The sequence below is a fragment of the Psammomys obesus genome, unplaced genomic scaffold (genome assembly GCF_907164565.1).
Source record: "Psammomys obesus unplaced genomic scaffold, mPsaObe1.curated_primary_1811, whole genome shotgun sequence".
NCBI classification, from domain to species: Eukaryota; Metazoa; Chordata; class Mammalia; order Rodentia; family Muridae; genus Psammomys; species Psammomys obesus.
The window spans coordinates 33,359,200-33,377,968 of NW_026596069.1; the positions used below are offsets into that span (position 1 = coordinate 33,359,200).

At 42.7% G+C, this 18,769-nt stretch overlaps 1 protein-coding gene across 1 annotated transcript in view; it reads right to left on the reverse strand.

The window, feature by feature from the left end:
• Positions 1-18,769, reverse strand: part of Msh3 (mutS homolog 3) — a 158,491-nt gene that overhangs the window by 16,259 nt on the left and 123,463 nt on the right. Inside the window, exon 20 of the mRNA XM_055625652.1 lies at positions 8,440-8,597. Within this exon, the coding sequence (XP_055481627.1) occupies positions 8,440-8,597 (158 nt within the window). The remainder of the gene's footprint in view (positions 1-8,439; positions 8,598-18,769) is intronic.

The window sequence follows — 18,769 nt, forward strand, 5'->3', positions numbered from 1 at the left end:
CTCCACAGGCTGCTCGCCATTCCCTTTTGTTTGCTTTTTTCTGGGCCCACGTTTTCTAGAAAACCGGGACACTACTTGCTTCAATAGTTCCTCTCCTTTGATAGAAAGAACTTGCCCTCCTCACAGCAAGGCAGAATAAACAGTGTTGGACAAGTTCTTGGTATCTGTTTCACTGATGAAGGAAGACAGAGGGTGGGTCATTACCCTAAGGCGGCAGGATGAGCTGGGCAGACAAGAGGAGCATACAGGCTCTCCCATTGACAGGAAAGATTTTTGAGCCATCCTCAATACTTCACAACCTGGTAAGGTTTCCGTCCTTAAAAAAATCAGACATGATTTCAAGGATGCCCGGACGGAATTTTATTATGCTTCTACTATTAGGCTGGTTAGTAGTTGCAAATATCTGTTTAGTTATGATTAAATCCTTTCTTATAAGCAAAGTCACTTTGCTCTCCCATAGAATGGTCTAAAAGCCACTGCCCTAGTAGCCAGCACAACTCCAATCATAATTCTGCTTTTCAAGAGAACCTAATGCTGCAGAAATGAACCAGTCACTGATGGTGCAAGTTACATGGGGACTATTGTTAACAAGAGGGACTGTCTGTTACATGGGACTGATACACGGGAGTTAGGTGTTACAGGGGGACTGTTTGCTACACGGGAGCTGTGGGGCCTACCTCTTTCACGGGAACTGTCTGTTACATGGAACTGTTTACTAATAAAGGGATTTGCTGTTAGCCTTAACAATCATCATTATGACTACGTATTTAAGTATGGCTAAACGAAATCAATAGATCTGTCATTATTTTACATTTCTATCTTTCTCTTTGATCCGTTCCCTTTAGTCAACTATGTTCTCTACTATCTCATATCTTACTCATATTTTTTAGTCTGAATTAACTTTTACAGCACAGCAGGATGTATAAGAAATAACTAAAAGCTTATAACTTCATATTAAATCAACAATCACAAGACATATCACTGGATAATGATTCTGAAGTTTTATTCTGGGGTTAAAATGTGCTGGAGATTCAGGGAATTCTAGAATACGGGGAAGGGTGCTTGTCTAGTTTATATTCAATTGCAGAAAAATAGAAAATGCATTCTTTAGCATTTTCCTTAGAGTCAGTCTGCCCTGAGCAGACAGAAGGGTACAGTTATGTGATTAAGAAGACAAAATCAACTGATATTTTTAGGAGTGACAGCTGACTAATCTTTTTAATCTCCCTCCCCCCTCTTATCCTATAACCCGTATATAGGTCAACAAAGCTTCATAAAATATAACTGGAAAAAGAAATAATTAGTTCTTTGAATCAGTTTCTAAAATCAAGACTACTTCTAGGAATTTCTGACAGACTGTTTAAATGAGATCTTGAAAGTTTAAGTTGGTATGCTACACGTTTCTTAGTTACAGAAATGGAAAAGCCTCTCTCAGGTCACAGTGACTGCCTTTGCAAGGACATGCTTGCATGGGAGAGACGTATGCTCAATCAGGGCTTAAATATTAAGCCATCAAATGAAACATTAGTTACTGTGTTACAGTGAGATTCTTTGACATTTTAGGTAGACCCGGCTGGCCTTGAAATCACAGATATACACCTGCCTATAACTCACAAGTACTTAGATACGTGCCATGACACTTGGCCCATACTTTAATTTTAAAAAACAAAAAACAAACAAACAAAAAAAACAAAGCAAAACAAAAAATAATGGTTGATGAAAGAGAGAAAATAATCCAAAAGCATAAGAAGAGAAAAAGTGGCAATTATTTTAAAGTTGGGAAGATACCAAATGGTATTTAAAAGTCATAAAAATGTAAAGAGCAAACCTAATTCTTCACCTTCCTGCCTATTGATATTCTCTCTAGTGAAACATAACATAACCCCAGGATGGCCTGAAATTAGAAACACCAGTGACCTACCTCTGGGTACTGTGGTATATGTCCATAATCCTAGAACCAAGGCAGTTTATAACCCATAACAAGTGCGGCCGGACGTGGTAACACACGCCTGCAATCTGTGAATTTGGGAGGCTGAGGCGGGAAGATGTTGAGTTTTAGGCCAGCTTGGGTTACATGGTGAGACCTTGAAGTAAACAAATAACCGAATGTATTTCAAACACATTAATAATTATGATGATAATAATGACAATAACAAATCAATAAACACAACCCAAAGATTTCTTTGGTTTAATTTCGTTTGTTCACTTGTAGTGGTAGTGGTCAGACCCAGGGCTTTGGACATGTGAGGCAAATACTCCCTACAGAAGCAGACACACATATAGTACCACATAACTCATCAAGTGTGCCTTCTGATTCATATCAAAGAAGTCAAAAACTTCTGTCTACATAAAAACCCACACAGACATGTTTACAGGTTGTTTTTAGCAACTCTATTCATAATTGTTAAATCTTTTTTTTAAATAAAATTATTTAATTTTTGTTTTCAATTAAGAGTAAAGTACATCTGCAGGATATTCCTTAGAACTTCGAGGTAGTCATTCAATCCTGATTCCTGTACTGTGGATCTTTCGGAATCAGAATAATTTCCTTTCCTTTTTTTTTTGCTATATAGCAAGTTATTTCTTTTTTATTAATATTTATTTTTAATATTAAAATATTTAATATTACTTGGAAAGGGGCAGGGAGGAGATGAGGGAGGGAGGGTGGAATTGGGAGGGAATGAGGGAGAGAGCTATGGCTAGGATACATAATTGTTAAATCTTATAAGCAACTGAAATGTCTTTTAGTGTGGGAATGGGAATTGAGACAATGCACTAGCATGCAGCACTAAAAAGAAATGAATTGTCAAGCCCCCGAAGACCTACAGATAATGTCAATGCATACTACCAAGAGAAAGCAGTCCGCAGAGCAAGAGGACTGCATTCATCTGCTACAAGATGCTCCAAGAAAAGACAAAACTACAGAGGCAGAGCCAGTGCCTCATGAGCACCAGCAGCTGGGGAGAGGGAAGAATGAATAAACAGGGAGTGGAGGATTTGCTGGACGGTGACTCTGTCCAAACCCAAACGAGCCTTCATGTAAAGCATGGGCTCTGGGGGATGATGCAGCAGCAACGTAGCTTCATTCACTGGACCACTCTGTTAGGGGAGGCTGACACTAGGGCAGGCTCTGCATGCACAAGGCAGGAGCTTCTGGAAAATCTCTTATCGTTTCCTCTTAATTTGATGTGAGCTTAAAACTGCTCTCATCTAAATAAAATCTTAAAAAAAGAAAGCCAGAGTTTACGGGTTCCTTCTATCATACCCACCTGAACAACGAGCAGGGGACCCATCTAGATATGCTTTGAAAACCAAACTATATCAAACCCAAGTAGAAAATTAAATTCACACTTCCTACCAAAAAGTAGCAAGAAGGTATCTCATGCTTGCTACACAACTAAACACACCAGATGCCTTCCCAAGGCAAGGCTCCTAAGCCACTGAAGAAAGAATTTTCTCCTTATTTAAATACCACCTGTCACGTGGTCTTCAGTACAGGTATTTACAACTGAGGAGAAGACAAAGGCTCATTTGAGAGTCTTTCTTTCAGCCTCTGAAGGATGCACAGTTTGTGTCCAACCAATATTTGCAGAGTTAAACTTAACTGGATGAATGAATTGGCTCTCTGTTCAAAAGCAAACATCTAAAATACAAACACTGAGTGCTCACTACCTTTCAGTTATATTTCAGGACAAACACACCCATGCCGTCCTGAACACGGCTCCTCCTAACACTAGGTGTGAGTGCAAAGGCTATCTCACTAGCCTGCCTTCAGGGTCTAGCAACGCTTATGTCCTTACCTGCCACCACCGCCAAGTGTGTGCCAGATAAAAAGGACCCGCCTGGCATCCAGCGCTTCTCTCTCATCTTCTCTTCTCTTGCCCTTTCTCCCTCCCCCTGTCTTTCTCTACCCCCATGGCTCTGTCCCTATCTGTCCGTCTGCCTGTCTACATGTCCAATCATCTGATCCCTAACTCCTTTCCACCTTCCCCTCCCCCACTTCCTTATATATGTTGCATGGCATAATCATATAACACTAGGAATCAGCGAGGGAACATGTGGGCAGCACACCATCATATTATTCACTAGGGGCCAGTTATAGTAAACACCTCTGTCTATAAGCATTTTATTGGCATAAACAGAAACAATAATGAGAGAAGACAACCGTTGTGCTTTTCTCAAATGAGTTTCCAACTGCAATTCATAACTCATTGCTTTTCTGAAACTTAATTACCGCATCTAAGAAGCTAAATGAGGCCTAAGCTTGCACTCATCCATCAGGAAGGCAAACAACAGATCTGATCTCAGTGATGCTCTCAGATGCTAATGGTCCTTGAAAACAGGCATCTCACTGATGAGTCCACACATTCCAATCTACTGAGTTAAATACATCACTTAGAGCCAAATACAGATGTTGGTAAAAAACCTACAAAAAAAAAAAAAAAATCTGCTAATGACTCCGGACAGCATTCATGTGACCTTACGATAGTCAAGAAGAAAGAGTTGATTTGTCTGACTGCAGCTTTCCCACTATGGCACACTCATGAGCCCAGAAGACATGCTAGTGATAATTATGGAATATACAAATTTAAGCTTAATGATCCAGATGTCCAATGTAATACAAAAACAAGAGCTTAAAGTCTGGAGCCAAACTTTATGCAAACATCTCACTCAGTTTAGCTATAGTGTATTTCTCAACGGATAAAAAGGATTTTTTTTTTTTAATAACAATGATGTAATTTGAATAACCACTTACTTTTACTGGAAGAACTGCAATGCAGATTAAATTAAAATTACAAAGCATGTGGTGATTTTCTAATTGAGGCTATTCTGACATGAACCTCTTTTTTTTTTTTTTTTTACATGAACTTTTAAAATGCCAATGCTTGGGTACCACTTCAGAGATTCTGGTTAGAAATCATAAGGACTGAGCTTAGGAAGCAGCATTTTAAACAAGTAGTAGAGAAACCTTCCCATAACAGAACAGAAGGGAAAACTAGATCATACTTGCTTCCACACCTGAGCCTTGAATTTAGATTCTGCTGTCTGGGCAGCCAAGCCAAAAAGGGTTGAAGGAGGAAGCAGCCATTGGATTACAGTGAGAGACATGGTAGGACGAGGCATTCTGTGAATCTCTTTGTAAATAAGCACAATGGGGGAGGGGAATAAATCTCTGTAGCATCAAAGACAGCAAAAATCTACCAGATGGCACTTCACATAAAGGACGTTAAATAATAGAAATGAACACATTCCTACACGCAATCTGGAGAACACAAAAATGGCAGAAAACGGCTATTTCTTATTCTAATTTAACATTAAACATGAGGACAAACTTCGCACACTGCTGTTCTTGAACTGGTGCGGCCTCCTTAGGGAACCTGACAGATGCATGTGCCTTACAACCCAGCAATTATGCCCCTCAGGACCCTTAAGTAGGGTTCAAGATGTGTAAGCCAGTGTCACAGGCACTTAGAAGCTCTTTTGTCCAAAAGCATTAATTCCTCACTTGGACCCACAATGTAACCAAGCAGATGACAAACTGCCATCTCTGCCTTCATTCTGTATCTAAGCAACTGAAACTCCCTGCCAAGTAAGAGGAACCTCCAGGAAAGCCAGCTCAGGAATGACTTAGGACAGAGGCTGAAGCTTAGAGGAGGGGCAACCATCACCTGTAAACCAGACAGAAACAACTGCTTTAAGCCACCAGAACTGAGATCGACCAGACCACATTTTGACCAAGCCCATTTCATTGCAGAAACCTCTCCTGAGCCTCCAAGCCTCCTCTCTTTAAACCTAAAGCTCAAGTTGGTACACTTCGGATGAGCGGATGTGGGCTTGGGCCTCTGTCCCTGCTCCTCCCTCTCCTCTGCCTTTTGCTGTTGCACTGGAGGGGTGGCAGAGCCAGGCCACTGAGGCTTCTGGGGCAGGAGCTCATGCCCCACTGCTCAAGTTACACATGTACCAATGCTGTTTACATTTAAGACACTGAAATCATGCTAAATACCTGCCAAGGAATTCGTAGTGCGTGTATAAAGCACAGCACAGGGACTGGGGACAGGAACATTATAGCCATACAGACGGACTCACAGAGATAACTGGCAGGGAACACCACTCGCAGAAGATTTAGCATGGGACAATTCTCTTAAAATTTAAAGCTATATCAAATACCATTATGTATTGTTTCAAAGAACATCTACAGGGTAACAATACAGAGAAAGGCATGGGATGAAGAGACCAGGGACAAGCAGGCTGTAGACGGGAGGGCACTTTTGTTTTCCTTCGCATTCTACAATCCTATTAGGAATCTGTCATAGTGCATTTGTTACTTATAACCAAACCACTGGGCTGAACAGCCCCCTGTTACCCACTCGCAGGTACCAGACGGAATACCCACCATTTATACCTCCTATGTTCCTGTGTCCACGTTCCTCCTGTAGCCTGGGGACAGAGCTAAAGATCTGGATGGATTAAAGTATGGTGTTTTGGCCAGAAGATATCATACCCTATGTTTTAAACCTGTGCTAGATGTCTGGTTGTCCCCCTTCTGGTGAGGTGAGCCATTTCTGACTGTGTCCTGGATCTGTAAGTGCCTTAGAGACTGTGCTCTAATCCACAGCATCCTTTCTTGTTAATAAGCTACAAAGTTTTTATAACAAATACTTGCTCTCAAGTCAGGAGACCTACTTCAATCTTTCCATTCAGTATTTTTTTTCTCCAAAGTATCTCATGATTCTCTTTGGTTTAGGCATCATTATGACTCATTCCAACACCCCTCCATAGGTGATCAATACATTTTGCTTTTTTTTTTGTTAGAATCATAAATAGTTGGTTATAATCTCTCCTCTGAAAAGCCATTAAAAACGTGTCTAAACCTACGCTCACAGAAATAAGGCAGAACACACAAGCCCCTCCTTAGGCCTTCGACTTCCACTTCCTGGCCATTCTTGTCCAATGGCTCTCACTTCAGATTCCCTTCTCATCCCTTGCTCACTGGAGTGTTGACCTGACACTTCTGTTAACGTTGCCAATGGCACCACTTTGCTAAGAATAAAAGCGATTTTCCAGGCTTTGTCTTGCTGGGCCTTTTGGCACTGACAATCATCTCTCTTGCCCCCAAGAATCCAAATAGCAAAAGCTAGGCATAATGGTATAAGCTTGTAGCTCCAGCAACTGGAGGGTTGGCCAGTCAGCTTAGCTTAGCAAACTCCAGGTCCCATTGAAAGACCTCATCTCAGAGAAACGAGACAGTCGCTCCTGACTCCTAACGAACAGCCAAAGTTGGCTTGTGCCCTCCATATGCAGTTGCACACAGGTACATCCTCCGTCCTCCCGTTTTCGCCCCTCTAACCTCCAGTCTGCAGTACTCTGTGTCAGCAGCAGCAAACAGATTAAAATAGCACCCCGTTTTCAGCAGGCACCTGGACTCTCCACCAGATGTGCACGCCGCTGTTATCTCGGAGAAGTCACCATCTTCTCTCACTCACTGTACCCACTTCTCACAAATCCTGGCTGACTTCGGGCTCGCCTGGAGGGCTTTCCTTCAGCTCCTCCTCTTACTACTAATGCTGACGCCTATACACACCATTCTGTCTGAAAGAGCCCTTCCTTCCTCCTTTGACTAGTGAACTTATTTTCAACGAGGCACTCAAAAGTCAAAAGAAAAATTCCTTCAATGTGCAGATTTTAAGGCTTTTCAATATCTGCCCAAGGACATTAATACTGGTGATAGGATCAATTCTGGTATGATTCAAGAGTCAAGAGTTTCACCAGGAAGCTGGCTAGTAACGCACATGCCACAAAGAGAGCTTGGTTATTATATAGTGTCATTTTTACATATACTTTATTTATTTAAATGTATCACACAAGAAATATAGACCACCCAAGAACTGATAAATTGGGAAGTATGAAATGGATAAACCATAAATTCTTTTTAGTAAAACCTGGATATTCTACTCATATTGCTAAGAAAGCATGAAATTAAGATTACATATTGAGGTTACATGCAATGCTTGAGAACAGAAATAAATGTGAATTAAACAATCTTGCTTGGTACTTGCACCACAGCAATGGGGAGGGAGTGGGTTTCATCTTCTTGTGCTGAAAGGCACACTAGAATTTCTTTTGTCTGTTTAAGTATTGATTTCCATTTCTTCACAGCCTTTTGGCTAAGCTTGAGTGTAGATATTGATTCCCTCCCTAAGATTTTATTTAAAGGACTTACATAAGGGCTTGAAAAAAAAAAAAAAAGACTTGCAGAAAAATGATACCCAAGGTCTCTTCCATATTAACATATGTGATGACAAATGATTTCTGCTCCTGAACACTTACAGTTTTAAGTATAAATCAACTTATCCAAACATGTACAGTAAAAGAAAGTTTGTCGTAATGTAGCCATGGCTTATCTTAAAAGATACAATAAAAGAGAATGAACACTCTTACCTTGTGAAAATGCCATCCACAATCCCAATTGTTGCTTCCTCCGCAGGGACGTAAGAGCCGATCTGAGCCATGATAGTAAGCAGTGCGACCTGTTTTATGTAGGAGCTCTTCCCACCCATATTTGGTCCAGTGATTATCATTACTCTCTCAGAGTCCTGCTGTAAACAACAACAACAACAAAATGGAACTTCACATAGTGCACCAGAAGGGGATTAGAATGCTTTTTTTTTTTTTTTTTTTTTTTTTTTTTTGTGGGAGTGCAGATTGAGATAGGGTCTAATTATATAACCCAGGGTGGCCTTGAGCTCACTAACTAGACCAGGCTAGCCTCATAATTTAATCGGCTGCCAAGAACTGGAATTACAGGCATCCACTACCATCCCTGGCTCAGAAAGGTTTTTGTTTGGGCCATCTTGTGGTACCTACAATTCATCCCACACATGGGACTTCATTAGGCAAAGCGCTGCTTTGTGGCATATTTACACATGTCTTTGAATTAATTCATTTTCCATTCCTATAACAAAATGGCTGGGGTTGGGCAATTTGTTAAAGAAAGAGGTTCATTAAGGTCAAAGTTCTAGATATTCAAGAGTATGGTGTTTACTTTTTCTCAGGCCTGGTAAAGGTTTCACAGTGGATGGCATCAAACTGTCGGAGTCCATGCAGGAGGGATTCATTTTGCAGGCAGGAAGTGAGAGGCTGAGGAGGGCCAGTCTTACTGTTTTCACAAAGACTGTTTTTGTTCTTATAAGAAACCACCTGTCCCTGAGACCAGCACTAATCCTTTCTGAAGGCAGCAGCCCAGTAACTTACCTTCTACTGGGCTACATCTCACTGGGGGATGACACAAGAAACACAGATGGTCAGCAAGAATATGAAGAAGTGTTCGATTTCAATGAGGAAAATGACCCCATAAAGAGACACTAGGATGATAATAAATACCAAAACAGAAAGAAAAGGAAGAAAGCCTGTTAGGTTGTTAATGTCAAATTTTGGCAAAGATGAGAGAGAGGCTAGAACTTTTATTCTGCTATGGGAGAAAAACATGGTACGCCATTTTGAAAAACATCAGTAATATCTGCTGAAGCTGAAAACAGACATAGCCAAACAATTCTGCTCCCATGCACACACTGAATGGAAATGACGAGGATGTACAACAAAAGACAGGGAAAAGACTGCTCACATTCCGGCCTTGCTCTCATGACAGTCTTCAAGTGGAGTATCTCATACGTTTGTCCCATACTGAAACAATAAACAGATGAAGCATCAAGGAAGAAGTGTGGAGTTGTAGGAGAAGGCCAAGCATGCAGCAGAAGCCTGGGAGCCATGGGGGAGAGCGGGTTCAGGTGAGCCAACAAAGACATAGTTGTCCTTAAACAATGACTGAATATAAGTCTGGCCCCAAATCTCATCATACATAATCTAGGTGGATAAAAGAATGAACTGAGAAAAGCAAACCCCACTGCTTTTGGAAGAAAATGTAGGAGGAGAGGTAGAAAATGAGTTACTTAGTAGAACCGTTAAACAATTCCACCCAGGTCAAACATAATTGTATGTGTTATGTTCCAAAACATAAGTAAAAGACCGCTCACAACTACCTCAAACTGGAAACTGCTCAAATATTTATCCACAGATAAACTATGATACAGCTGCACAGAGACAGCTATGACAAGGGAGAACACAAAGATATAAATTATCAAAAAGGAAGCTGTTAAATCACCAAACAAAACATGAAAAAGCAGTCGTGTTATGTAACTCCTACCTCTTGACAACACTGCAGAAGTGGGGGACCGGCAGAAGATATAAATAGCCTATTTGTAGCAAAGAAACACACAGATCTAGGAACATACTAGCAGGAAAGTGTAATCAGAAGCATGTACAGGAGATCTGCAAGCCATTCCTAACATTTTCTGAAAGAATAGCTGGTAAATAGCCACGAAAAATGAACTGTGTATGTCAGAGACAGCTGTGCCCATTGTAGCAAGATTCACAGCATCCAAGACACGGGAGCAATTCGGCAACATCAGAGGCCTATCAACAGACAAAAGGCAAAGGAAACATGACACCTACGTATTCAGTCATAAAACAGGTAATAAATTCTATGATTTGTGGCCAAATAAATAAAACTAAAGCTCACTACACTAAGTTAAATAAGCCAGGCACATGACCAGATTCATATGTAGAATATTAAACTCCTAATCTCATTTGGGCAGGAATGGAACCAGAAGCTGAGGAAGCAAAGGGATAATGGAGAGGGTGAGTTATCAGTTTAAGCTGCAGCTACATTGGAGAAAGAACGTGCTGTTGCACGACAGGGTGACTACAGAAAATGCTGATGTCCTACGTGTTTCAAGGAGCTTGAGAAACTTAGAATGCACGTACTTCATTTTTCTAAATTCTAACATCTATTTCCAGTATGTAATTGTGTGTAGCAGGGAACATTGTGATACTTGCGTCAAAAATAGCAATGAAGACTTAAGTGTACAGAAGCTTGCTTCTAGCCAGCCTTCTAACCGGCTTTCTGACCGCCATGCTTACTTCCTGATCCTGACTCCTTTTTCAAACTGCACTCGGCTGGCTGCCTTGGTGTGAGGCCGGGCTGTAACCTTCCTTCCTGAGCGGTGCAGCTGAAGGGGCAGCAGGCAGAGCTGGAGAACTGACAGTGTTTTCCCTCAGGTCTGCTAAGATGTGAGTGTGAGGAATCCTACTGGACAGAAAGGCAAGCTCAAAACAAAAACTTCACTCCACGGTCACAGCGGGTGGGTTCCAGGGCGTCTTCCAACCCAAGGTTCCAGCGAACAAGAACGCAAGGTTAGTGATCTAACCCTCTGGCGCAGTGCTCCCAAGTAGCCGCGTTGAAGATCAACAAACCACAGGCTGCCTGGTCATGTACACAGTATCATCAAGATCTTCGCAAACAGTTCCCTCAGAATTCCATTCCATGCAGCCGTGGGTGGTGCTGTGAACTAGGACGGCATTTAAGGGAGCAACTCTTTAACGTATCTTGAAAATCCCGAACTCCTCAAATCATTTCACTAAGGCATGATTCTCAGTGAACAGGGATTGTTTATGCTTGTCTAAGCCAAACTGGTTGTTACATTTTGAAACGATCGTTAAATTGCTATTGAGCAGACCTGAACAAGGTCTTTCTCACCATCCTGGACCTCCACAACTTCTCCCTGGATATATTACGGTTGCCAGATCAAAGAAGGGACATTAATAAAATTTGTATTTCTGATGACTAGCAAATAATGTATTGACATAAAAACAAATCACACACGGACATGTTTATTCTAAAAAGGACTGTTTATCGGAAATTCAAACTTAACTGCTATCCTATACTTTTACTTGCTAAATCTGGTAACTGTGTTCTGGGATTTCACAAAGTCCACCACAAAGTTCACAAAGTGGAGGTTTGTGGGACCCTACTCGAGAACTACAGTATGAGTTCTGGCTGATCAACAACTATGAGAGTCAGCCCTCTCCCAAATTCCAACTTCTAGAACCACCTGCAGTCCCCCTGAAGGGCTGGTCTTCATGCACCTGCGCCTACTTCAAGGCCCAGGTAGCCCCAGGTGGGCACCACAGGAGTATCACATGGCTCCTTGGTGAAGTGGGGCTGACCACCCAGGTTGTGGCACTGGGGTGTTACCACTGTCATAGGTGGCCTCTGTAACAGATACAGCCTCGACAGCCCTGCTCAGTGCTAGGCAGACAGCACCAGCTGAGCCTGACTGGGCCGGCAAGCACACTGCCTCTGAGGAAGACTCCCTTTCCCCGTCTGTTTACAAAGTTCCTGAAACCTGCCTTCTATAGTCAAACATCAATTTATTTTATTTTAGTTATTTAACTATGAGGCAAAAGCCTCCTTCTACAGCCTTTGCCCTATACACGATACCATTCGAGATGCACAGCCTCTACTGCCATTTTTCAGGTAAAGAAGCTGACATCCCGGCCTGTCTTAGAGGAAGAATGCATGATCAGCAAGTGCTAAGGCCTGGGTCTGATACCAAGCCATAAAAGAGAGAAAAAGAAGGAAAGCGAGAGGTGAGAGAATCTTTACAATCGATCTGAGGAAAGGCCATACACAGTCTTAACCCACATAATCGGCTGCCATCTGCCTCACCTACAGAGTTAAACTGATCTAATGAAATACATTAAGTGGGTTCAAAAGAAACTATTTCCTCATGGGATAGTGAGCCACTTGGTGACTAAAAAAGGAGTCTGAACCATTTCTCAGATGCCCCCTTCCTTTGCAGCTTTCCAAGATTCTTGCCATAACCATTTGTAACAGTGTTCAAGACAAATTTTAGGTACAACTATGGTCCATTCACGCAGTTTAATCTAAACCATAGCATGATTAAAAGTTATCCTAAGATTTTTTTTTAAATATAGGGAATTGCCTGTGTTATTAAATTAAAAATACAGGTTATAAAATATGAGACAGCCACACCATGTTTTAAAAAGGTAAATAAAGCCTGGTGTAGGCTTGGCACCAGCCTGGCCTACAGATCAAGTTTCACAACAGCCAGGGCCACACAGAGAAACCCTGCCTAGGAAAACCAGACACAAACAAACAAATGAACAGACAAATAGATAGATAAATAAATAAATAGGACAAAAAATAAAGAGGTAAACGAGAGGCCAGGCTGTCTGTCAAAACACCAGCAGCAGCTCCCTCCTCTTTTTTGCTTTCTTCACACCCCAAATTTCTGTTGCCTGCCTTACCGATCACATGCTTGTGCAGGATGTCTGCAGTGATACCCATGTGGTGAGTATACTACTGAAGACTACGCAAAAGAACACTGAAGAAATTTTCTTTGTCATATCAAGTTCTATGAGAGCCTTGACAAAGAAAAAAACCCACAGAATAGGAAGACGAAAGATGGTTTAGCAGTTAAGAGCACTTGTTGTAATTCATCTGGGTTCATTTCCCAGCACCCACAGCCATTTCTAAATCCATTTCCAGGGCGTTCACCCCTTCTTCTGACAGCCTTCATGGAGTACACACATGTAGCAAGCAAATGCTCAGATATATATATATTATTAAAAAAGAATAAATATGAATAAGGAATGGGCATGGGCTAGGAAAGGTGGTTTCTACAGAAGAGTTTGGGCAAGCTGATGTGGTTCCCTAGCCTCAGTTTTCTCCCCTGAAAATACAGACAGCAAATCAAATAGCCTCTTAGCCTAAACTCTGTCATGGAACAGAAGACCTGCAGAACCAGAGAAGAGGTCCTACACTACCCAGAGATTCACCTGTGCACACGGGAAGGGAGGCTGGGCAGGCACCAGCTGTGTGAGTAAAAGGTGCCAGGGAGCCTGGGCACACTGCAGCTGCTACTATGGAAGAGAATGCCTCTCACCACCCTGCATTTGAGGAGCTCAGACAAGAACTAACTTTTCAACTCACTAAACTCAACTGCTCACAGGTAACCAATGGCATATTCTTTTTATTTTTAATATTTTTTTAAAGATTTATTATTTTTTCATGTTTACTATTATATTTTAAAATTTTTGTATTACATTCTGAGGGTGCACCCTTCCTCCCCTACTGCCAGTGCCCCGCACTTCCCCTCCTTCCCCTCTCCCTTTCCCCCCAGAAAAGGGGAGCCCCCTTCCATATCAACCCTCCCCAGCACAGCAAGTCACATCAGGACTGAACATATCCACATCCCCCAAGGCAGGCAAGGCAGCCCTGCGAGGAGAAAGTGATTCAAAAGCAGGCAAGAAAGTTCATGTTAGAAACAGACCCCCCCCCCTCCACTTGCCAGGCACCCCATATGAAGACCCAGCCACTCATCGGCTACGTGTGTGCAGGGGGCCAAGGTCCACATCATGCGTGCTTCTTAGCTGATGTCTCAGTCTCTGAAATCCCCCATGGGACTGGGTAAGTTGTTTTTGTTGGTCTTCTTGTGACATTCCTGTCCCCTCCAGGTTCTTCCATCTTTCTCAACACTTCCACAGGATCCCCAGAGCTCCACCCCATGCCTGGCTGCAAGTCCCAGCATCTGTGTGATGTGCTATTGGTTGGAGCCTCCCAGACAACAGTCAAGTTAGGCTCCTGCCTGCAAGTATAGCGGAGTATCATTATTAGTATCATTATTAGTGTCAGGGCTGGCCCTCTACCATGGGGTGGGCCTCAGGTTGAGACAATTGTTGTTTGAACATTCCCTCAACCTTTGTTCCCTCGTTATCCCTACACTTGTTGCAGGCAGGGTAATTTTTGGTTCACAGGTTTTGTCGGTGGGTTGTTTTTATGTATATGAGTGTTTTGCCTGCATGTATACATGCACACCGTATATGAACCTGATGCCTATGGAGGTCAGAATAGAATATTAGATTCCCTAGAACTGGAGCTTTGAATGGCTGTGAGTCACTACATGGGCTCTAGGGTTAGGGGTCCAGCATCATTGGGATATGGTGAGGGTCTCTGTGTATGTGGCACACAGCCAACTTCTGGCTGGGCGCTCACGTGGCTAACAGGATAACTGAGTCTTCTTAGGCTCTTTCTTAAGGTCACTAATCCTATCCAGGAGAATTCCACTCTGAAGACCTAGTCAACTCCAATGATAACACCATCAGCATGGAGCGTAGCATCGCACCGGGGCGGGGACCTGGACATGCTGCTGTGTAGTGAGCTTCTGGAAACCTGAGCTAGTCGTGGCAGTGCTTTGCCCTGCTCCTGCCTGTGTAGCTGACTGCCTCTTTTCCGAACTTCACCTGGACACAGTGGAGCTGCAGCAGGCATCCCTGACCTCTTCAGCCTGACTTTCTCAGCTACACACTTCTGCCAGCTTCCTCTGGATTTTTGCTCTGCAGTGGCCAGCTGGGATGGCTGCAGGCTCATCCCTGCCTTCAAGGCCTTCCACAGGCCTGAGGCAGAAAGACCTCCCTTAACCATGCGGGGTGCTGAGTGCTCCGCCTGCCATTCCCTACTGCATTTCCCCATTCTACTTTCTTTGTTTCCTCTCTGAACTCACTTTACCTCGCTTGCTTGTTATTACCCATCTCACTGCTAGAAAGTTCCCATGATGGATGAGTTTGATAGTCAAATGTGTTACAAAGGAGCAATCTACCACATTTACATTTTAAAAGCAATGTCTGAATTACCTATAAAAATTGGGTAGACATGAGTCCTTCTCTCCCATCCTAAGACGACACAGTAAGGAAGGTAATGACCTAGGGCTTCACCCACCCATTTAATGTGCTCATCCATCTTTTGATTAGGATTGGTATCTGAGATAACACACATCAAATCTGCCCAGAAAAGCAGTCAAGAAGAGTGAGCACTCCCTAAGAGAACAGTCAAAAAGCACTGTTAGCGTGGGTAAACATCCTAACAGAGTAGAACAAGGCAAAAGCGTGGCTAGAACTCCCTCTGTTCCCATGGAAGCCTGCTGAGGTGAATGGACTGGTCAGACACCCAGTATGAGCTTGCATACTGAGCAAGTCTAAATAAACTTCAGAGAGATGAAGGAATTGATTAAAGAATGAACAGGGGCAAACTAAAGTATAGGAGGCCTAAGGTATCGGTGGGCAGAGTGCTACTTGAGGAGGCAGTGGCAGGTAGAAGGGACCCTACTGGAAACCAAGGCACAGTTACAAATTGCACTGAGAGTTTTACCCACATGTGCACAGAAAAAGAAGGTTGTGGGATTCCTCTCCAGGAAAGGCACCTGTCTCAAGAGTCTGCCATCAGCAGGAATGGCATTTGTCTGAACAGAGTTCACATTTCAAGAGTCAAACTGTTGAAGAGATATGGAGAGAATGGGCAGCCTTGCCAAATGGGTTCCCTAGTAAGGTGAACAAGGGCTGTCTCTGACATGAACCCAGTGACTGGCTCTTTGATCACCTTCCCCCCGGGGATGGGATGCAGCCTTACCAGGCCAGAGAGGAAGACAATGCAGCCAGTCCTGATGAGACCTGATAGGGTCAGATGGAAGGGGTGGAGGACCTCCCCCATCAGTGCTATTGGAGGCAAAGTGGAGGGAGAGAAGGATTAGGAGGGGAGGAGGGGGGTTACAGCTGGGATACAAAGTGAATAAATTGTAATAAATAAAAAAAATAATAAAAAATATGAAAACAAAACAAAACAAAAAGTCAAACTGTTGACTAGAACCTTAAATACCCAATTACCCACAACATAACATATCTTCTCTGGAAAAGACAACAATCAATAGCATAAAATAGTCATAAAAGGCTGGGAAACAGCTTAGTACTGTGTAAGCCTGAGGGCCTGAGTCTGGCTCCCTGCCACTCACACATAAAGCCACGAAAAGTGGAACCTGTAACCACAGACAGGAGAACCCCTAGGTCCTGCTAGCCAGCCAGGGAAGTTGAATCAGCAAGCTCCAGGGTCGGTGAGAAAGCCTATCTAACAAGATAAGAATGATTGAGGAAGACACCCAATGTCAATGCTCTACCTTCTACCCCACCCACATATACACATATGCACATGTGCCTAAACATGTGTGTGTACACACACACAGTTCATATGCAGCATCTTATTTAGTTCTTACAACAGTTTCATGGAGGGAGGGTCATATTACATTGCTTATCCTGGCCTCAAACTTGCAGTCCTCCTGCCTCCGTCTCACTACAAGAGTGACAGGTGTGCAGCATGGTCCCTATGCTCCCATGTTACGGGTGCAGAAACACAAAGGCTTGGGAAACTAAGCAGCAGAACTGACAAAAGTCTTACGAGGAAGTTCTGCACAATGACAAGGAGGTACAGACACTGCTAGGGGAAAAGCTTTAGGTTGGGGTCCTTGACTGTGCCCCTGGATACACTATGGTGACAGTAAGTCACAGCAGAGTAAGCAACAGTAAAGTCAACAACAGAAAAAAATCCAAAATTGTCACATATTCATTCCTAAGACCCCAAGAATAACTAATTCTTTGCAGACCATGGTTCCTTCCTTGACAGGCAGATACTAAAATTTATCTTTAAAGAATTCGGCAGAATTATTTTTGTAGTAGCTGCAGGCCCCTGGGAAAAATGTCAGTTTTAAAGTGCTTTATTCCCTGAAAAATGTCAATCAATGGCATGGTATAGACAAAGACTGCCTCTATACAAGCTCTGAGTCAACTCTCTGCACTCTTAAGCCAAAGTGAATGAAGAACAGGGAGGGGCAGTGAGGCTTTCAACTGAAAGACCAGGGGAGTAGGCTAAACCTGCCTGACCCCTGGGTCCTACCCATCTCCCGTTCAGTAGAGTTGTGGAAGCACGGATGGTATCTAGCTTTTCACTTACAGATGAGAAAATCAAGGCCCAGTCAATATGGTAGCCTGTCCCAGACAGTGGTAAAATAACAGTAGAACAGAATTTGAGTTTTTATCTGTTATCATCACATAGCGCCTTCTATGCCTACATAACAAAATGTGATACATGGGAGGAATTTTAAGACAGAAAGACATACTACCCTGAACAAATTGTTTCTGGCTAATTCAATAATGAAGGCTTTACACAGTAGGAAACACTTGTTTTGAGTCTTGAGGAATGAACAAGAGTTCAATCAATGGGTTGGAGAGAGGAAGAGAAGGAACACCCTGGGGAGACACCACACATGTTTTTAAGAGAAAATCAGCATCAGTTGGAGGGATGACTAGGTGGGTAACAGGTTTGCTGTTCTTCCAGAGGGTCTTAGTTCATTTCCCAGCATCTACATCAGGTGGCACACGACCTGCTGCACCAGAGCCTTGCACCAGGGGATCCAATGCTCTTTGTGCCCCTGAAAGTACCCATCCACACAACATGCACTCACAGAAACACATACATACACATGAAAGTAAATAAGTAAATCTTTTTCAAGTTGGTATCAAACAAATGTCTTCTCACTGTTTCAGGAACAGAGGAGAACAACACAGGATAAAAGTCACAGAAAACAAGGTAAGTAACATTTATACTTCCCTTGGGATGTAGAGTCAGCCCAGAGGTTAAGTGTCCATACAGTGCTGACAGAGGACCTGAGTTTAGTTCCTAGCACTGATTTCAGACACCCTACAACCCCCTATGACTCCAGATCAAGATCTGGCGGCCTCTTCTGGCCTCCATAAGCACTTACACTCATGTGCACATACTCACCCACAGACTCTGTACACACATAACTAAAATTACATCTTAAAAATGTCCACCTTCATTTTCATACTTGGGTTCATTTATCTAACCACGATGCTGTATGAAAAACACAATGATAGTGGTACTATTTGTATAATCTAGCTAGGAAATGAAGTTAAGCTTGAAACTCAGACACTTTAGGTAGACATCTACTTGATAATTACAGATAAACAGTCAACGGCTACAGACTATTGCTACAACTAATATAAC